This window comes from Tursiops truncatus, chromosome 1 (assembly GCF_011762595.2).
Source record: "Tursiops truncatus isolate mTurTru1 chromosome 1, mTurTru1.mat.Y, whole genome shotgun sequence".
Classification (NCBI taxonomy): Eukaryota; Metazoa; Chordata; class Mammalia; order Artiodactyla; family Delphinidae; genus Tursiops; species Tursiops truncatus.
Genome location: NC_047034.1, coordinates 96,062,109 through 96,084,848, shown reverse-complemented (window position 1 = coordinate 96,084,848; position 22,740 = coordinate 96,062,109). Strand labels below are relative to the sequence as shown.

Sequence of the window (22,740 nt, the reverse complement as noted above, 5' to 3'; positions counted from 1 at the left end):
TAGTATAGTCTGAGGTCTGGGAGGGTTATACCTCCAGCTTTGTTCTTTTTCCTCAGGATTATTTTGGCAATTCAGGGTCTTTTGTGGTTCTGTATAAATTCTAGGATTATTTGTTCTAGTTCTGTGAAAAAAAATGTCATGGGTATTTTGATAGGGATTTAAATCTGTAGATTGCTTTGGGTGGTATGGCCATTTTAATAATATTAATTCTTGCAATCTAATAGCACAGGATATCTTTCCATTTCTTGGAATCATCCTCAGTTTCCATCATCAATGTTTTATAGGTTTCAGAGTATAGGTCTTTAACCTCCTTGGTTTAGTTTATCCATAGGTTTTTGTTTTGTTTTGTTTTTTTTTTTTACTTTCTCTTTCTGATATTTCATTATTAGTGTATAGAAGTGCAACAGATTTCTATTTATTGATCTTGTATCTTACAACCTTGCTGAATTTATTTATTAGTTCTAATAGTTTTGGGATGGAGACTTTAGGGTTTTCTATATAGAATATCATGTCGTCTGCAAATAGAGACAGTTTTACCTCTTCCCTCCCAATTTGGATACCTTTTATTTCTTTTTCTTGTCTGATTGCTGTGGCTAGGACTTCCAATACAGTGTTAAATAGAAGTGGCAAGAGTGAGCATCCTTGTCTTATTCCTGAATTTAGCAGGAAAGCTTTCAGCTTTTCACCATTGAGTATTTTTGTTGGCTGTGGGTTTGTAATAAGTGGCCTTTATTATGTTGAGATATGTTCCCTCTATACTTATTTTTTCCTTTTTTTTTTTTTTTCCCATACGCGGGCCTCTCACTGCTGTGGCCTCTCCCGCTCGGGACATGCAGGCTCAGCGGCCATGGCCCACAGGCCCAGCCGCTCCGCGGCATGTGGGATCTTCCCGGACCGGGGCACGAACCCGTGTCCCCTGCATCGGCAGGCGGACTCTCAACCACTGTGCCACCAGGGAAGCCCAGCCTCTATACTTATTTTGATGAGAGTTTTTATCATGAATGAATGTTGAATTTGGTCAAATGCTTTTTCTGCATCTATTTATTTCTTTTTATTTATTTATTTTTGACTGCATTTGGGTCTTTGTGGCTGTGCAAGGGCTTTCTCTAGTTGCGGCGAGCCGGGGCTACTCTTCGTTGTGGTGCGCGGGCTTCTCATTATGGTGGCTTCTCTTGTTGCACAAGGCTTCAGTAGTTGTGGCAAGCAGGCTGAGTAGTTGTGGCTTGCGGACTCTAGAGCACAGGCTCAGTAGCTGTGGCGCACGTGCTTAGTTGCTCCACGGCATGTGGGATCTTCCTGGATCAGGGCTCGAACCCGTGTTCCCTGCACTGGCAGGTGGATTCCTAACCACTGCACCACCGGGGAAGCCCTCTGCATCTATTTAGATGATCATGTGATTTTTTTTCTTTCCTTTTGTTAATGTGGTGTAACACATTGATTGATTTGCCTATGTTGAACTATCCTTGTGACCCTGGAATGAATCCAGCTTGATCATGGTATATGATCCTTTTTATGTATTATTGGATTCAGTTGGCTAATATTTTGTTGAGAATTTTTTCATCTATATTCATGAAAGATAGTGGCCTGTAATTTTCTTTTTTGTAGTGTTTTTGTCTGGTTTTGGTATGAGGGTGACAGTGGCCTAGTAGAATGAATTTGGGAGTGTTCCCTCCTTTCAGTTTTTTGGAATAGATTCAGAAGGATAGGTATAAGGTCTTATTTATATGTTTGGTAGGATTCCCCTGTGAAGCTTTCCACTCCTGGAATTTTGTTGGCTGGGAGTTTTTAAATTACAGATTCAATTTCACTTCTAGCAATCAGCCTGTTCAAATTGTCTGTTTCTTCTTGACTCAGTCTTGGCAGGCTGTATATTTCTAGAAATTTGTCCATTTCTTCTAGGCTATCCAATTTGTTGGCATATAACTATTCATAGTATTCTCTTATGAATTTTTGTATCTCTGTGATAGCATGTATTATTTCTCGTCTTTCATGTCTTATTTTGTTTGTTTGGATCCTCTCTATTTTTTCTTGACGAGCCTGACTAAAGGTTTATTAATTTTCGACAAAGTAACCTAGGTTGTAGGTTTTTCCCTTTCAGGACTGTAAATATATCATGCCACTCCCTTCTGGCCTGCAAAGTTTCTGCAGAGAAATCAGCTGATAATCTTATAGGAGTTCCCTTGTATATGACTCTCTGTTTTTGTCTTGCTGCCTTTGAATTCTCTTTATCTCTAACTTTTGCCATTTTAATTATGATATGTCTTAGTGTGAGCCTGTTTGGGTTCATCTTGTTTGGGACCCTCTGTGTTCCTGTACCTGGATATCTGTTTCCTTCTTTGGGTTTGGTAAGTTTTCAGTCATAATTTCTTCAAATACATTTTTGATCCCCTTCTCTTTTCTCCTTCTGGAACCCCTATATATTGACACATTTTATATTAGCACATAGATCTCATATGTTGCTTTTTTTTCCCATTTGTCTTTTTGTCTGCTGTTCTAATTGGATGATTTCCATTATTCTATCTTCCAGATCATGTATGCATTCTTCTGTGTCATTTAGTCTGTTATTCATTGCTTCTCAAGTGTTTTCTATCTCAGAAATTGAATTATCTCTTCTTTATTGGGTCTTCTTTATAGTTCCTTGTTAAAATGATCCCATGCTTAGATCAATTCTCTTTCTTAATTCAGTTAGCATTTTCATTACTACTAACTTTTTGAACTCACTGGTAGGCTGATTATCTCTGTTTCATTATTTATTTTTTCAGGGGCTTTCTCTTGCCCTTTCAGTTGGGAGTTCTTTACCATTTCATTTTGCTTAACTTTCTCTGTCTCTATGAATTTAGGTGAAACAGTTATAATCATGGTCTTGAAAGTGTGTTTTTATGTGAGGGCATCCCTGTGTGGACTACACGTGCCAAATATCTTTAGTGTGAGGGCTGGATTTGTTGTGGACACAAGCCACGCCTTTCCTCAGGGTGTACTGGCCACTATCACCTTGATATGGGGTGTAGCTGGTCTTGTAGGAGCTGGAGCCTACACAGGGTGTGAGGTGGGATTTCTTCTCTGCTCAGTGGCAGTCACTGCCCTTTCAGGGTCAGGGTCTGCTCCCAAGTTTCTGGAGCAGCTGTCCTGACGGTCAGGCTCGAGTTGGCTCTGTTCCCTTTAAGTGTGTATTTTTCCTTCTCCCCACACTGGGGCCTTTGCCCCAGAGGTGGGGGGGGGGGTGCTATAATAAGTGGGGCTCATACACTTACAGAGTTCCAGTGTGCTGCCTGTGTAGGCATCCACTCAGACACAGTCCAAGGTCACATTTTTTTCCCCTGTTGTAGTTGTCCCAGATCTAGTGCAAGGTTATGGCCTGGAGTAGGCAGGGCTGAAGCATTCACTCAGCTGGCACTGGGATTCATGGCATTGTGGTTGTGGGAATTGAAGCAGCTTCACTCCTGTCAGAAATCCGGGCTGCTTCTCTGGCACTGTTTGAGTAAGTGCCAACAATGGCCACTGCCACCCTACCTGGACCACAATCCAGGGCCCCAGACTGCCTTCTGTGTCCCTGCATGGAGTCTTTTCCCAGGACCTGGCTGCCATAAATCCAGTGCCAAGCTGTGGCATGGAGTGAGTGGGGCCATGGTGTTTACTCAGCTCAGATTGGGGAGCAAAAGGAGGCAATAGCCACTAGGATAGCCCTCTCTCTTCACCCTGTCTTATGGAAAGCCAGCACCCACATACTCCTCACAAGTGGAATTTGGGCTTCTCAAGCCATTCTGTCTGTCCCAGGAGTTCTCCAAACAGCCAAGGGAACTTGTCTTCTCCATATAGGACCCTAGAACTTGGACACCCAGTCTGTGGCTCTACCCACTCACTTCCCAGGGTGAGTGTCTGCCCATATGATCTCCCTTTTCCCTTATTCCCCTCCCAGGGACACAGGTTCCAACCCAATGCCTTTCTTTTCATCCTACTTGATTACATGGGAATAATTTTTGCAGCCTTGGTTGTGAAGGAGTTCTTCTGCCAGGTTCCAGTTAGTTTTCCATGAGAATTTTTCCAAATGTATATATATTTTTGATGTGTTTTGGGAAGAGGGGTGATTTCTACATCCTCTTACTCTGCCATCTTGATTCCCCATTGAAGGGAATCTTTTTCTTCTTTCTCAAAGTTGTTTTGGCTCTTTGGGGTCTTTTATGTTTCCATGCAAATTTTAGAACTAGTTCTGTGAAAAATGTCATTGGTATTTTGATAGGGATTGCATTGAATCTGTAATTTGCCTTGATAGTATGGTCATTTTAACAATTTAATTCTTCCAGTCCATGAGCACTGTATATTTTCCATTAGTTTGTATCATCTTAGATTCCTTTTATCAATGTCTTATAGTTTTCCAAGTACAGGTCTTTTACCTCCTTGGTTAGATGCATTCCTAGGTGCTTTAGTCTTTTTGATGCAGTTGTAAATGAGATTTTTTTCTTAATTTCTGTTTCCGATAGTTCATTATCAGTATATAGAAACACAACAGATTTCTGTATGTGAATTTTGTATCCTGCAACTTTACCAAATTCATTGATGAACGCTAGTCATCTTTTGATGGTGTCTTTAGGATTTTCTGTATATCATATCATGTCATCTGCAAACAGTGACAGTTTTACTTATTCCCTTCCAATTTGGATTCCTTTTATTTCTTTTTCTTGTCTGTTTGCTGTGGTTTACAATACTTCCAATACTATGCTGAACAAAAGCAGTGAGAGTGGGCATCCTTGTCTTGTTCCTGAATTTAGCAGGAAAGCTTTTAACTTTTCACCATTGAGTATGATGTTAGCTGTGGACTTTTCATATATGGCCTTTATCATGTTGAGGTACATTCCCTCTATACACACTTTGCTGAGAGTTTTTAATCATAAATGGATGTTGAATTCTGTCAAAAGCTTTTTCTGCATCTGTGGAGATGATCATATGATTTTTATTCTTTAATTTTTTAATGCGATGTGTAGATACCACATTGATTAATCTATGAATATTGAACCATCCTTGCATCCCTAGGATGAATCCCACTTGATCATGGTATATGCTTTTTCAAGTTGAATTTGGTTTGTTAATACTTTGTTGAGGATTTTTGCATCTGTGTTCATCATCTCTGAGTTATTTAAATTTTTAATTTTAATTATGAAATATCTCAACATACAGATAATGATGTAAATTATGCTTTGAACCTAGAACTGAAATTAGACAGATATTAACAATTGGCTAGATTTTCTTCAGATCATTCTCTTTTGTTTTGAAAAGAAGTAAAACACCACAGATACCACTAAAGTTTCATCTCTATCTCTTTCTCTTCCCTCACTCTCTAGAATTAACAACCATCCTATAATCAGGATTTACTATTTCCATGTATATTTTTGTATTTTGTGTGTTTATGTGTGTTTGAGTATGTGTAAATTATGTATGATATAATGTAGCATATATTCAGTATATCATAGTATATACTGTATAATGTATATTATGTATTTTATGTTTTCTAATTTTATACAAATATTATCATATTAGACATAGCCATATAGACATACATGGTTATATGTGTTAGTATTATCTATATTTTAAATTTTACAGAAAAGGCATCTTATTATGCATATCTTTTGCAACTTATTTACTCAGTCATTCTGATTTATCCATTTTGCTTTATGTAGTTCATTAATCTTAAATGGTATAGAGTTTCCCATTATATAACTAGACTAGGGTTTTTCTGTTCCTCTTCTCAGCAGTTTTATTTTCTTGCTATTACAAGCAGTGTTGCAATGTATATTCTTGTATGTGTCTCCATGTTCACATAGGTAAGCATTTCTCTAGAGTGTATGTCTAGAAACGAAATTATTATGTGGTAGAATATGCACATCTTCAACTTTTAAGGTATTACCAGATTACTCTCTAGAGTAGTTGTCCTAATTTATTATATTTTTATAAATGTTTTATTTTTCTTTTTTAGGTTTTAATATAACTGCAGGGGTTGATGAAGAAACAGGATTTGTTTATGGAGGAAATCGCTTAAATTGTGGTACATGGATGGATAAAATGGGAGAAAGTGACAGAGCTAGAAACAAAGGAATCCCAGCCACTCCAAGGTAGTGTTTATTTTTAGTGCTTATATAGTTATATCATTTGTAAAACTACATACTTGTGGAATCTTCTGTTCTATTAACCATGAAATCTTCATGTTAAATCAGTCAAAATCTTCCTTCCTTTCCCCTACTTCCCCTTCCACGCACTCCTTTTCTCTCCCCTAATATACACATACACAATCCTCTTGATATAAGTCATCAAGTAAAGCTATCTGTTCTCTTCTGGACGTTCTCATGGGTTGACTACCTGCAGGCACCTCAAAGGAAAGTTTTATGACTTATTATCCCCATAGTTAAGACATTTCTTTATAACATGAAGTGTTTTCTTTGTAAGTATTTCATTATTATTATCTTTTGTAAATATAGAAAACAACCAGTTGTCCTGTCTTTTATGAAATCCTTTCACTTTCTGAACATTTTCCCCTTAATTTTTAAATCTTTTATCCCATCATTTCTTTTTATGATTTCAAGTTCTTACTACAATATCAAGTCTGAGAAACTATTTTCTTATTCCAAATTTTATCTTCAATCAGAATTGTCAAAAAAAATTATTGAATAGTAGTTGTCATTACATGTTTTACAAATTCTTTTAAAAACCTGTTTATTTTGGTGAGTTATTAGATCTTATACTTCCCTTTCATTTTCCTTAAAAATGAGCTTTCAAATTATGATGTTTACGTTCCCTGACTTTCTTCAATTCAGTATCCCGTATTTTCTATCTTTTTCACTGGAACTCTATCTCAGTATTCTCTGACTCCTACTTCTGCCTTTTTCCAGCAGCTATCTCCTTTTACTCCATAATCTCTATTCTACTTCATAGAATTTTTTTAAAATACATTAAGTTGGTAAGCAATGGCAAAGTAATAAGAGGAATGATTTCTTTTTTCTTTTAATTGGAGTATAGTTGCTTTATACTGCTGTGTCAGTTTCTGCTGTATAGCAAAGTGAATCACAATTTCTTATATATGCAGTGCACATTCCTATAAAGTGAGGATTTTTTTATAGACAGTCATTTTTATAATGTGTTATATAATTCTTCAAAGCTGTTTTTTGAATGCCCTTTCTTAAAAAAAATATTTATTTATTTATTTATTTGGTTGCACCGGGTCTTAGTTGCAGCTCGCCAGCTCCTTAGTTGCGGAACGCGGGCTCCTTAGCTGTAGTATGCGAATTCTGATTCATTGCAGCATGCATGTAGGATCTAGTTCCCTGACCAGGGATTGAAGCCGGGCCCCCTGCATTGGGCGTGGAGTCTTTCCACCGCACCACCAGAGAAGTCCCTGAATGCTCTTTAGATAGTGCTTAATTTACTCATTGTCACAGAGTAAAATTTATTTTTAATTTTAGAGATGGGTCTGCTGTGGAAATTGTGGGCCTGAGTAAATCTGCTGTTCGCTGGTTGCTGGAATTATCCCAAAAAAATATTTTTCCTTATCATGAAGTTACAGTAAAAAGACATGGTAAGCTGTTTCTTTTGTTTACAAAGAAACTCCAAATGTACTGTCTATATTCTTAACCTACGTAATCATCATGTGACTCAACGAACTAGTATTAGAAAACCCTTAAGATTAAGGGGAAAGACAAACCATTAATTTACTAGTATGAAAACTGTAACAAACCTGATTACTAACCATATTTTTATAGCAACTTTGAACTGAGATATGAAGAGCATCATACTTATTTTTTTTCCTCAGTATGACTGTGAGCAAGTCAAGTTTTGGTGAACAATTATGAAATCTTTACCTCTCTTTTTCTAGAGCAGTGCTGTCCAATAGAAATATAATTTAAGTCACATACATATTTAAAATTTTCTAGTACCTACATTTTAAAAAAGTTAAAAGAGACAGGTAAAATTAATTATCATTATATTTTTTATTAACTCAATATATACCAAATATTATTTCAACATATAATCAATATGAAATTATTCATGAATTATTTTACATTCTTTTGGGGAGTACTATGTCTTTGAAATGCAGTATATATATATAAATATATATATATATATATATATATAAATACAGTATATACTTCTGGCACCTCTCAATTCAAACTAGCCTCCTTTCAAGTGCTCAATAAAGATAATTTTATCAAATGTAAGAGTGATCCAAACAAAGACAAATGATCTGGGATCATTTGTTAGAGTCTAATCCTTTTTTGGTAATACAGTGAAAGATAATTTTTAATTTCTGGGTAGTGTTCTTCAAAAAGCCCTGACAGTTTTAAAAAGTGGATAATTTATTGACTAAATATTACTCTTTAGCTGTAACTAAATGTATGGGTTTCTTTGAATGCCTAAAACTACCAAGTCTTTTGTAATGTTTCAGGAAAAGTTGTGAGAGTCTCATATGATGAATGGAACAGAAAAATACAAGATAACTTTGAAAAGTTATTTTATGTGTCAGAAGACCCTTCCGATGTCAATGAAAAGCATTCTAATCTGGTGCATAAACGTGGCATATACAAAGATAGTTATGGAGCTTCAAGCCCTTGGTGTGACTACCAGCTCAGGCCTAATTTTACCATAGCAATGGTTGTGGTAAGTGATTTGTTCTGTTCTTTCCAAATTTCAAAAATGTTATGATAGGGTTTATTTAGTTCTTTATTCCCATTTGTTTTCAAATTCATTGAATTGCTAAAAAGTGCATTGTTCACCAGCTAGTTTTATATGGTCTTTTCTGATGAATAAAGCATTATGCATATCACCATTAACCTATAACATTTGGTGTCAAAAAATAGAAAATAATGGATGATGACTAATGAAGTTCTTCTCAATAACACACATAGAAAATGATGATATTTGTACAGCACGCTGGCCCAAATGGATTAGGTCGCTGCCAGATCCAGCTGCTTCAGTTAGCCCCAGGCCCTACCCAGCTGTCTTGAAAGCAGAGGGCATCTGTCTTTCAGCACACCTGTGCCATGACCAGTGCCTCAGCACACTAGTTGGAAACATCTGGACTAATGAACTAATATGGGTAGCTTCAATTCACATTACGTTTTCTTTGTTGTATTGCACTAATGAGTTCTGTCTAGCCAAGAATTCTAGACTCTCCTTATTTTCCCTATACCTAGTCTAAAAATACAGTAAAATAGAGAAGGTAGGTGTTCTTCTATGCCCGCCTAGATGTTGCCACTTTGTCAAAAAGAGTATTAAATGTAGTATTATTAATTATAGTAGAATAAAAAATACTAAGGTACATAATGGTAGCTTTGATTCAGTGTGCATTTGATTTCATTTAACATTTAAAATTAATGCAGATTCTTAGTCACCAATGCTTTCTCTCCTTCTCTACATCACAAGTAAATTTACTCGTGCAAATCCTTCTGTATTATATTATGACCCTAAAAGCAAAAAATGAGTTCCAGATGAACTTAAAGGAAGCTATTGTAAATCTTCTAAAGAATGAATTATATGGGTTTAAATGTGTTCTGCCTTCACTGTAGCTGTGACAGCTTCATTCTGGAGCTAGTATACTTTCTTAAGTGACACAAGGAAACAATCACCTCAAACAGCTTTCCTAACCTCTAAGGCCAAGATCAGCACTTCCAAGTTGGCCTGATAGGATTAGGTCTGATTAGGCATCTGCACTTGATTTCTGACCGGCACTGTATTTTTAAAGTTTTCGTTATTTTCCAAGTTTATAGTCTATTTTCCAAAGTGGGTGGACACTAATTCTTCTGTGATCTTAAAAAGTTTGTATATTTGTTTTTAACACTCATTAGGCCCCTGAGCTCTTTACTACAGAAAAAGCATGGAAAGCTTTGGAGATTGCAGGAGAAAAATTGCTTGGTCCTCTTGGCATGAAAACTTTGGATCCAGAGTAAGTTATAAGTAGTAAGAATTTTGTTCATATTATACTTAATATACAATTATATTCATATTGGCATGAAAACTTTGGATCCAGAGTAAGTTAGAGTATAAGTATTAAGAATGTTGTGGATATTTTGTTTGTTTTTGTTTTTTTTTTTTTTGCGGTACGCGGGCCTCTCACTATTGTGGCCTCTCCCGTTGCGGAACACAGGCTCCGGACCCGCAGGCTCAGCGGCCATGGCTCACGGGCCCAGCCGCTCCGCGGCATGTGGGATCTTCCCGGACCGGGGCACGAACCCGTGTCCCCTGCAGCGGCAGGCGGACTCTCAACCACTGTGCCACCAGGGAAGCCCCATGTTGTGGATATTTTATTGCATCAAGCCATAATTTTTTTGCTTATCAATAAAATCTCTAAAATTGCATTCAAACTGAATTTTTAAAAATCCGTTTTGTATCTTCATTAAACATCAGTGTTCAAAATGCCTTTGGCTTGTCCTATATTCAATAATCAGTAAAAAAATTTTAATTTTATAAACTAATATGTCATGAATATTTTCTAATGCCTGTTTTTTCTGACTGTAAAAGTCATACATGATTATCATTAACATTGGGAATATAGATGTATTGTCTCCTCAGAGACAACCTTGATTTTCTAAATTGTTGCTCGTAGTAGTTCCTTCCATATTTCTAAATGGTATGTGTTTGCACCTGTTTCTTGAGTCTTTTAAATATTAGACATTATTTGCTTACTGCTTGTGATGACAGATGAGGATTTAACTCTGTCCTTACCTTGCCACAAACCCTTTCCATCCTCTCTAAGTAATTACACCACTATTTTTACTGAAACCAATAAATATTTTTGTTTTTATGATTATGTGTTTATCTCATTTTGTATTTCTTCTCTTTTTCAATTTTTTTTGAGTTTCTAATGACCTTTCTGTTTTTCTTCTACTTTTTTTGCTTTAAAGCTTGATACCCATCATCAATTTGCTTTCTCTTTCATGTATGAGAGATCCTCATTTTTGTAGTACCTTTACCTTTGTAGATTTTTCCTGACTTATTATGTACTCATTTCAGTCTTGAGATGCAAAATTTTATATGTGTGTATTTATCTGCATTCTAAAGTATTCTCAATATTTTCAGAGGTGTTAAGAATCACTGGTCAAAACTAAAACCCACAGTAAAAGCTTACTCATTGCAAGTTCTATCTCACTAAAAGAAAAAAAAAAAGTAATAATTTAATTAAACAGAGTGTCGATAACTGTCTTGTATTAAATGTTGCAGTGTTTGTAACTTTAATTTGTAAGTATGTGTAAATTGTGTGCATTTAGTTGCTATTTATAATCTAGTAATGTACCAAATTTACTTAATTTTAAAATAACTTCATGGAGAAGTTTAAAAAACATCTTTCCAATATATAATAATTAATAAAACCTTATCTTTAATGTTTACTAATTCAAATTATTCTGTGTATATTTTAATTGTTATAAGTATATTAGAGGCCTAGTGAAATAATTAAATTCAACCAATATTTAGTGCCTCCTTGAAGGCAAGATATCTGAATATTTTATATTTTTTGTATTAGGCAGTAAGTGTTTCTTAATCATTCCCTAACACATTCTGAATTCAGTATATACTAATTTAAGGTTAAATGGATGATGAGCTTTAGTCTAGAGATTGGAAAACAAAATAATTTGATTAGTTCTTACCTTTGCTATTAGGAAATTTTTCTAATGCTTTCTGTGTAATGCCTGATCTTTTTTTAACCTAAATTTCAATTATTTTGCAGTGATATGGTTTACTGTGGAACTTATGACAATGCCTTAGACAACGACAACTACAGTCTTGCTAAAGGTTTCAATTATCACCAAGGACCTGTAAGAATTTAATTTTTCTTCTTTGAGTTTTCAATTAAAGTTATTTTTCAAATAATTTTTGATATCCACAGCTCTTTTTTTTCCTTCACTTTTAAATTATCTTTTTCAGGAGTGGCTGTGGCCTGTTGGGTATTTTCTTCGTGCGAAATTATATTTTTCCAAATTGATGGGTCCCGAGATTACTTCAAAGACTATATTTTTGGTTAAAAATGTTCTTTCTCGACATTATGTTCATCTTGAGAGGTAAGTCGTCAGGGCATATAATTTTCAAAATTAATGTTTAGGGGCTTCCCTGGTTGTGCAGTGGTTGAGGGTCCGCCTGCCGATGCAGGGTACGCGGGTTCGTGCCCCGGTCCGGGAGGATCCCACATGCCGCGGAGCAGCTGGGCCCGTGAGCCATGGCCACTGGGCCTGCGCGTCTGGGGCCTGTGCTCCGCAATGGGGGAGGCCACAACAGTGAGAGGCCCGCGTACCGCAAAAAAAAAAATTAATGTTTAGTCTATTTATTAGCTAGTAAATGGCATTTCCTTAGAATTCATTTCAGTATATTCTATGTGAAATTTGAAAGCTTTACTCTTTAACACAAGTTCTATGTAATTTTCACCTTCTTTTAATTATTTTAGGTTGTTATTTAATTTAAAGACTTGATATTGCATGATTTATACATGTGGTGGAATAGTCTTTGGTTTTTAAAATTTAGCTGATATTTTTGGGTATGGTTAGCACAGGATAAATACAAAAACTAAAAGTCTCAGCCTGGGCCTTTTGAGTTAACTGATTTAAAGATATATCAATAAATAATCTTCAGAAATGATTTCATTATAATTAAAATATCAGTGTTGGTGTTTTGACTATTTCAAACCCATTTGTCACCTCCTTTGTCCTAATTATTAGCAGATAAATAGTATCAGAGTTATGTGTCTTTATAAGATGATATAACTCAGTCAAAAGGTATCTTAATTTCACAAGTTCTAGATTAAACCTAGATATATGTACATCTTATTGCTCAGAATAATTATGCATAAATACACATAAACAACATAGTTTTATCTCCTCTATTATAAGAACATGAGGGACTTCCATCTAGCAACATGAATGTTGTCAAAATTTTTCTTTTTATTTAAAGTTTATTTTCATTAGCTTAAGTATAGTCACAGAAACCCTAATCCTGTCACACTTCTGCCTCATCTAGAGATTAAGTCTGAAGTCTGTGTGATGTGAACATTCTTATATTCCATCCTTTACTGGCCAAAGTATTTCTCAATATTTGCACTGCTTTTCTCTTTCTTCCTTTTTTTCCATGAGGAGTAAGAATATCTTGCACTGCAGAGATGATTCTTCTACTTTACCTATAATCACATACCTCCTACCTGTTCCATGACCTTGTCAAATAGTTATCCTTTATTGGTATTCCACTTGATCCCTCCTTCCTAAGCTACAAAGATATCTGCAGCCTATCCTAAAATAAAGTCCCTTCATGCTGTTCCTGCCTCAAGCCTTGTTTTATCATTCTGTTCTCTTTTCAGTACATTTTCTATACAATTAACCTCATTTATTTTTCTTTTCTGACACCCAGTCAGTCATCACCACGTACAATCTGGCTTTTGTTTTGCCCTCACCACTCTGGTGAAGCCACTCAAGAAGATCCTTTCTGGTTCCCAGATCCCATGGCTTCCTTTCAGTTCTCTTCTTTGACCTGGCTATAGTATTTGACATTGTTACTTTCCTCTTTTCATGAAAAACATTATGCTAGCCACAGCATTAGGTTTCTCTTGTTAACCTAGTAATAGTAACAACTATAATAATAGCAAATAATATTTATTGAGTACTTACTATCTTCAGATATTGTTCTAAATGCATTCATATAACATTACTCATTTCATCCAAAAAACTATATAAAATAGCTACTACTATTATTATTATCCTATTATTGTTATTCACATCTCCACTTACTAGCTATGTGGCTGTGGGAAAGTTACTTAACTTCTCTGAGCCTCAGTTTCCTCATCTTAAATGGATGTGCTGGTACTGTTTTGAGGATTAATATATTAGTACATGTAACACGGACGAGATACTAACTCAAGATATGAGCTACTGTCTCTATTTTATAAATTAAGCTTAGAAAGTTAAGTAATTTATACAAAGTCAAATGGCAAGTAATTTGGTAGAGCTCTTACTGAACTCCAGGCAAGCTGACTTCACAGACTGTGCTCTTAACCACTACACTATTGGCTCTATTTACTGTTTTTCTGGCTTTGCTTCCTGGCACCTAAATATGTTCATTCTCCAAAACTCTATCCTTGATCTTCCTCTCTTTTCTATCTGACTTGTCTTCTGTTATATTTCACCTAATTTCACATCTTCACTCTTCAGGTAATTTTTAACTTGCATAAACTCCACTTCTACTTTTTAGCTACCTGATAAACTTGTTACCTCGGATGGCCTTCTGCCATCACCCATTTTCTCTCACACGTTTTTTCTTCCTATAGTTCCCATCTTTGTTACAGTATTACCATTATTCATGCTCTGCAAGCTTAAACACCCCAGGTACTTTTAAATTTTACTTCATTACCTCTCCAGAACATCCAGTTAGTTGTTGAGACTTGATTATAGTTCTGTTCCTTCTAACAGCCCACCGTGTTCCTTTCTGTTGCCAATGCCTGATTTGTAACTCATAACCTTTTCTGTGGACTAGGCAATAACCTCCATACTTCCACTCTCTTTTCTCCATTTTGGCATATTACCCCAAACAAGATCAATCTTGTGGAAATATAACTCACAATTTTAATCTTATGTTTAAAAATCTTCAGTAACTCCCCACTGGCTACAGAATGAAATCCAAATTCTTTAATTCCCACAATTTTTTCTCAAACTACCTTTCCATTTTTATTTCTTGCTGTTTCCTGTAGCTACTTTTGATAGCATAATATGCTTTAACTATGAGCTTTGGATTCAGATTGAATTTCAAATTCTGTCCTTGCTGCTTATTTTTGCATGTGACTTTGAACAAGTTACTTAACCTCTCTGAAATAAATTTCTTCATCTATAAAATGAGAATAATATCTCATTACTTGCTGTCAAGACTAAATGAAAAGATAGATCAAAAATACTTGTCACCTGTGGGGAGGTGCATGGCCAGCACTGTCCCCACTAAGTCCTCAAGGCTTGTTCTCTTGGCTACATGAGGCTGGAAATGATGGAGTTCTGTGTCACTGCTTTCTACTGCTTTACCCTAATATGTAAAACTTTTTCCTCAATAAATGATAGAATAAGTAAAAAAAAAAAAAAAAAAGTCACAATTCAAGAAATGGTTTCATCTAAAGTGCATTATTAGCTGTGACAGGGCGAGAGAGAGTCATGGGCATATACACACTAACAAACGTAGTAAGGTAGATAGCTAGTGGGAAGCAGCCGCATGGCACAGGGATATTGGCTCGGTGCTTTGTGACAGCCTGGAGGGGTGGGAGAGGGAGGGTGGGAGGGAGGGAGACGCAAGAGGGAAGACATATGGGAACATACGTTTATGTATGACTGATTCACTTTGTTATAAAGCAGAAACTAACACACCATTGTAAAGCAATTATACCCCAATAAAGATGTTAAAAAATAAATAAATAAATAAAGTGCATTATTACTTTTTAAATTGTCTATAGAATCTGTAGTAATGTCAATATTCTCATTCTTGATATTGATAAGTTGTATTTTCTCTTTTTTTTTCCTGATCTGCCTGGCTAGAGGCTTATCGATTTTATTGGTCTTCTTAAAGAACCACCTTTTGATTTCATCGGTTTTCTTTTTGTATTGGTTTTCAGTTTCTATTTTATTGATTTCTACTCTACTTTTTATGATTCTCTTCTACTTACTTCAGGTTAATTTGTCTTTTTCTGTTTTTTCAAGGTGTAAGTTGAGGTCATTGATTTAAAGACCTTTCTTCTTTTCTAGTATAGGTACTTAGTGCTATAAATTTCCCACTATGTACTAAATTAGCAATACCGCAAAATTCTGATGTGCTGTGTGTTTTTTTTTAATTCAGTTGAAACACTTTCTGTTTTCCCCTTTGGTTTCCCCTTTGACTCATGTGTTATTTAGAAAGGTGTTATTTAGTTTTCAAATATTTGGGAATTGTCCAGAGATGTTTCTGTCACTGATTTCAAAATTAACTCTATTGTGGTCAAAGAATATATCTAATATGACTTATCTTTCTAAACTTATTGATACTTATTATATGATGCAGAATATGTTCTAACTAGGTCACTAAACTCTTTGCAAGTGAAAAACTGTGCCTCCTGCTGTCGTTGGGTGGAGTGTTCTTAAAATGTTGACTAGGTCAAGTTGGTTGGTAGTGTTATACAAAGTACTCACAGATTTTCTGTCTACTTGTTCTGTGAGTTACCTAGAGATGGGTATTGGCATTTTCTGCTACAATTATGTATTTGTCTATTTCTCCTTGGAGTTGTATAGGTTTCTGCTTCAGGTATTTTGAAGCCTTATTATTAGTTGCATAAGTGTTTGGAATTATTATGTTCTCTTGATGAATTGACCCTTTTATCATTATGAAATGACTTTCTTTATCACTGGCAATATGCCTGTGCTCCAAAATCTTCTTTGTTTGATATTAATATAAGCACTCCAGATTTTTTTTGTGTGTGAATCTGTTTTTTTAATTGAAGTATAGTTGCTGTACAATATTATATGTTACAGGTGTACAATATAGTGATTCACAATTTTTAAAGGTTATACTCTATTTATAGTTATTATAACTCCAGATTTCTTTTGATTAGTTGTGAGAATGATATATATATTTCCATCTTTTTGCTTTTAACCTTTTTGTGTCTTTATATTCAAAGTAGGTTTCTTATACATAGAGCATATAATTGGGTCTTATTTATCTATGCAGCCTGATAATCTCTTCCTTTTAATTGGGATGATTAGACCATTTACATTTAATGTGATTTTTTATATGGTTAAGTATAAAGCTATTTGCTTTCTGTTTATCCTGTCTATTCTTGTTAGCTTTTTCCTGCTTCTTTTAGACTGATTATTTTATTTCCATTTTATCTCTTTTGTTGGCTGATTAGCTATTCTTATTTCAGTTTTTTGAATGTTTGCTTTAGGTGTATAGTATACATCTTTAACTTACCATAGTTTACTTTCAAGTGAAGATATAGCGCTTCAAGTGTACTATAAGAACCTTAAAATAGTATAGTTCCATTTCTTCCCTTCAGACCTGTATGCTATTATTGTCATCTATTTTGCTTTTACATATATTATAATGCCCATACTACATTGTTATATTTTTCTTTCAATCAGTTATCTTTTGAGGTTATTTAAATAATACAGAAAAAAGTCTTATATAAATACATAGTTGCCAGTGTTCTTCATCTCTTTGTGAATATCCATATTTCCATCTGGTATCATTTTTTTCTGCCTAAGGACTTCCTCTATTATATCAGGTCTGCTCATGATGAATTCTTTAAGCTCTTGTATGTCAAAAAAGTATCTGCCTTCATTTTTTGAAAGGTGTTTTTGTTGTGTATAGAATTCAATGTTGACAAGTTTTTTTCTAGTACTTTAAAGTTGTTGCACTATTTTGACAAGAAATCTGCTGTCATCCTTATATCTAATTTGCCATTAATTTCATTCAGTGTATTTTTCATTTCATACATTGTAGTTTTAATCTCTTGAAGTTTGATTTGGGTCTTTTGTATATCTTCCATGTCTCTGCCTAATATTTTGAACATATGGAATACAGTTACAGTAACTATTTTAATGTCTTTGTTTGCTAATTGATTTCTGGGTTGGTTTCACTCGTGATATTCTCTTATTATGGTTAATATTATCCTATTCTTTGCCTATTAGTGTTTTATTGGATGCTAGATGTAAATTTTACTTTCTTGGATGTTGGATTTTTTTCTGTATTTCCATAAAAATATTCTTGAACTTTAGTTTGGAATGCAGTTAAATTATTTGGAAACAGCCTGATCTTTTCAGGACTTGATTTTAACTTTTTTTGGACCTAACCAGAACAGCATTTAGTTCAGGACTAATTAGTCTACACTAATGAGTCAACACTCATCTGAGTTCTCTATCCCATTTCCCTAAAATTACAAAGTTTTCAAATCTACCTGGTGGGAATAAGCACTGTTCCTGACCCTCTCTGAATGGCAGGTACTACTTCATCTAATAGTTTTGGGTGGTTCTTTCCGCATCCTTGGTTAGTTTTCGCTTGTGTATTTGCTGATGATTATGCTGCGAATACTTGAGTGGGACCCTTTACATGTCTCCAGAGTTCTCTGTTTGTGCAGTTATCTCATCTCTAGTACTCTGACCTGAAAATTCTAGCTGTCTTGGTCTTTCTGGACTCTCAATTCCATCTCTTCAGCTCAAAGAGTCTGCCAGGATCCACCTGGGTTCCCCTCCCTTTGTCAAATCCTAGAAGCTCTCTCAAGACAGGAAGGTATAGTAATCATAGGACTCACTTCAATTTTTTTCTTATTTCTTAGGAATCATTCTTCTTTGTTGCTTAATATTCAGTGTCTGAAAAACTACTGCTTCATATACTCTACTGTTGCCACCACATGGACCCAGCTCACCCTGCTCTAGCTCTGATATCCCATGCTGGGGTGCCACAAGACATAGATGCCCTCTTCACCTTCCTTGGGCCTGACAACCCCATGTAGGCCACTCTTATGCATGGATGCTCTCCTTGCACCACTTGGGCTCTGGACTACCCCCACCCTTGCTGTGAACTCCTTCCTCATACCCCCTAGACTCTAACATTCTACTCAGTGCTACTCCTGCTACCCTTCTCTCCTTCCCTCCTCAACTGTAGTTACTGACCTTCTTGGTCCCACCTAATGACTTGAGGAATGAATTTTTCAGAAAGCAAGGGAAAGGGGACTTCTTTATACAAGTATGGGTATCTTCCACGTTCTTGTGTTCATATCCAATTATAAGCAGCATTTAATGGTTCTGTAAGTTTGTTTTGTTTCTTAATTTTGATGCTATATTAGTTTGCTAGGACTGCTGTAATAAAGCACCACAGACTGAGTGGCTTAAACAACAGAAATGTATTGTCTTATGGTTTTGGAAGCCAGAAATCTGAAATCAAGGCATTTGCAGGACCATGTTCTGTCTGAAGGTACTAGGGAAGGATCTCTTTCAGCCCTCTCTCCTAGCTTCTGGCATTTCCTTGGCTTGTACAGCATAATTCCAGTCTTCTCATGGCATTCTCCTTGTGTTCATGTTTGTGTCCAAATTTCCTTATTTTGTAAGAACACCAATCATATTGGATTAGGGGCCCACCCTGATCCACCTTAACTAGTTACATCTGCAACAACCCTATATCCAAATAAATTCACATTCTGAGGTACTGAGGGTTAAGACCTCAACATATGAATTTTGAGGGGGACACAATTTAGCCCATTACAGATACTCAGGAACCCAACTTCAGTAATCTGACATGTTACTCTGAAGTAGTTTGAACACTTGAAAATGAATAAGTTTTCTATGTTTTCTATTTCTCTATGACAGTTTTTTGAAATATGGTACCTAGCTGATATTATTATTAATTATTATTCAAAATATTGCCATATTTACCTAATTGAATCATTTTTTCATTTTTATTATGAAATATTTCATATCTTCAGAAAAGTATATGTAAGTTACAAAGCATAATAATGAAACAAAAGATGAACCAAAAAAATGAAACATTACAGAATTCTGTATTTTTTTAAATTTTCATTTCATATTTAAGTGATTACATCAAAATGAAGAATAAATTTGATATGCTAATAATGCTGTGTTTTGATAGTGAGATCTGGAACAAGTCATTAGCCTTCATAAACTTCTCTTACCTCCACTATAAATAGGAATAGTTATGATACCTACCTTATAGAGTTGCTGTGAGCATTAAATGAGATAATGTATATAAAGCACTTATTATTAGAACACAGTAAATGCACAATAAATACTAACTGTATTATTATTCAGGATAATGAGAAATTAGTATGGAAATTTAGATTGTTTTTAATTGGCATTCTTTTCCTAGTCATAATCCAGTGTTTCTTCATCATTTCATATTCATTTTATAATTTTGTCAAGATCAAACATAACACAGTCACATAATTACAATTTGAGTCTCATAAACTTACTCCAAAAGAAATAAAATTAGGCCTGAGAGGATGTTTGTATCTATACTTATATATTGCTTGGGATGGTAGTTTCCTCTGTTTTTAATACATAAAGGGATTCCTTTGTAATTGAAAGTCTTAAATCCAAAAGATTGAATATCAAAGAATAATTTCAATCTAAATTCTTTATACATAAGCTTTAGGATATTCTGTTTTATTTTGTAGTAAATGAGTACATATTGTTTTCTAAAAGAGAAGACAAAATCACCCAGGTGTATTGCCTATTTTGTTAATCCAACAAGATATGTGTTTGATTATATCTCATAAAATGGCTTTTCTTTCTTTAAGATCCCCTTGGAAAGGACTTCCAGAACTGACCAACGAGAATGGCCAATACTGTCCTTTCAGCTGTGAAACACAAGCCTGGTCAATTGCTACTATTCTTGAAACTCTCTATGATTTATAGTTGACTCATGCATATGATTGCATTAAGTATGCAATCAATTTTATTGTTGAATGCAAGGTAATAATGTAATGTAAATGCTTTATCTGCACATGCTAAAGTCATTCTTAAAATCTCATTCATATAATACTGATGCCCAATTTAGGTAAGACTGTAAAGCATTAGTTTTTCTTTTTCTTTTTTTCTTTTTTTAAATAGGATGTTTGTCTTTTGAATTCAGGAAGTATTCTTCAAATGCCTAGAAAAATCAATAATTTGAAATCCAGAGTTTGAAAACGAAAAAATCATGTAATCTTCTATTTGTACATAAGTGAAAATGAAATATGAGAATGTAATAATGAAAGAAATGAAAAAGTATCTTTAAATGGTGGTATATATTTTCTTCAGTAACAATATATACCAAATAGGCTGTGGTTAATTAATACTTTTACTATGGTATTTCTAGCACCTTCCACACTGCATTCAATAGGTACTAAATGAATGCTGAATCATAGAAGTGTCCACCTGCAATATATGTTCATAACTGGAGCACAGATGTTTATAATGTGCTTTTATTTTTTTCACTGATATATTAACATGTTTTTAATATAATGAATTTCAACAGTATATTTAACATAATTTACTTGTGCTAATGATGCATAGGATATATGAAAAAACCACAAAGCATTAGGAATTTATCTTCTAAAAACAGTTTTATAAAATTAGTCTTGAGTGCCAGTGTCCTACTATGAGATGGTTTACCTTTTCATAACGCAAATTGTTGGCCATGTTTATGAGAACTTTAAAGACAAAAAATACTATATTAGTTTTCTAAAACTTAATAACTATTTTTAGTTTGTGTGTAAAAGTGTATTATACTGGTTTCCTAGTAACCAAAATGTGTTGACAAGTTTAACATTGAGAACAATCTTAACATAATATAAATAGAGATATGAATTCAGTAATTATCTTGAATTCAGTATAATCATTTGAAAAGCTTTTCATGTTATTTTAACATACCTTAAATCTGGAAAAGTCATAAAGGAAAAAGGCTTTTAACATTTATATGATTTGACATTTTTTGACAGTACTTATTTTCTAGATGAATTTTTTTTTTACTGTCTGTTTTTGTCTCAAGAAGGCTCTTAAATTAGATCATTATACTTACAGTTGAAAGGAAATAGTTGCAAAAATCCATTTCATTATTCAATTGTGTATTTATAGTTAAAATAATGGTGCAATAACACTCTTCTCAGCTAGAGGTCACATATCCAACCACCTTAACTCTGAAGAAGGAGTAAAAATAAAGAAGAAAAACAAGTAAGCTAAAACTTCTGGGTAGTAAAAATGTAAAAATGCTTCAGATACCAAATACCCATTCTCGACCCTCCTTTAGTTTTAACTAGCTTTGTTCCTGGTTTCCCAACCTAAAGCAGATTAAATCCTACAGATTTAACGACCATTGTGATAGTAATCTGACCACTGTCTATAAACACATTGATTTCCAAGTTTCCCTTCCTTCTTTATTGCTCAATGTATAACCTTCTCTAACCTGTGCAGTTAAAAAGAATGACCTTCCTTGAGAGGCAGAACCATTAGTCATCAAAGATTCACATAGTTCTATTGTTCTAATTTAACTCCTATATTAAAAGTGGTAAGAAAAGTAACCGAAAACCAACATTAAATATGTTAAATATAAAAGCAAGAAGCAATGGCTGGCTGATGATTAAATGTGATAAATAAATAAGTAAATGAATATATTAACTCAAATAAATAATTGTCAAACAAGTTGACAATTTTAAATACATAACCATATTGGGTTATCTATGGTAGGGCAAATATCCACCTCAGTAAATTTTTAGGATATCGTGTTGCAGTAGAAAATTAAGTGATTCATATTCCTTACTAGGAATATTAATGAAAGAACATTGTTATAATCTGCATGACCTATTTTAAAGTTTAAGAGGCATGTTACACATTACTTCATCAAAGGTTGTTAAAATAATAGTTTTAGACTTTAGAGGGATAAATGTTGACTAAAAAACATTTAAATAGAATACTTCATTCCTGAGTGATGTTGGACGAGGTACCATTATATTACATATTGAAAATGGTTCTGTGCCTTGGTTCTTAATTAATTCAAATCATTCTTACTTTTTAACTTGAGAAGTTTGCCAGTTTAACCAGTATGCTGTGATAATTTAATACATTTCAAAGATAATTGAGGAAACATGAGACCTGTCATCGTGTCTATGAGCATTATAACCTATGTGAACTGCAATGCATTTCTGATATGTCTTCAACTGCTCTATCTAGTAGGCAAATGTCATTTTTATGTCTGTGTGCCAAGAAAATAAAAATCTTTTCTAAAGGA

The 22,740-nt window shown here is 34.4% G+C and overlaps 1 protein-coding gene across 2 annotated transcripts in view; it reads left to right on the top strand.

Annotated features, from left to right (window-relative positions):
- AGL (amylo-alpha-1,6-glucosidase and 4-alpha-glucanotransferase) overlaps nt 1-22,740 on the top strand; it is a 79,439-nt gene extending 56,699 nt beyond the window's left edge. The window contains exons 28-34 of one of the 2 annotated variants that reach the window (XM_019919868.3): nt 5,969-6,104; nt 7,449-7,561; nt 8,429-8,640; nt 9,828-9,925; nt 11,705-11,792; nt 11,902-12,035; nt 20,273-22,740. In XM_019919868.3, the coding sequence (XP_019775427.2) occupies nt 5,969-6,104; nt 7,449-7,561; nt 8,429-8,640; nt 9,828-9,925; nt 11,705-11,792; nt 11,902-12,035; nt 20,273-20,390 (899 nt within the window). In that variant the 3' untranslated portion in view covers nt 20,391-22,740. Of the gene's footprint in view, nt 1-5,968; nt 6,105-7,448; nt 7,562-8,428; nt 8,641-9,827; nt 9,926-11,704; nt 11,793-11,901; nt 12,036-20,272 lie in introns of those variants that run through there. The other variant, XM_073810504.1, reaches the window with a different exon arrangement.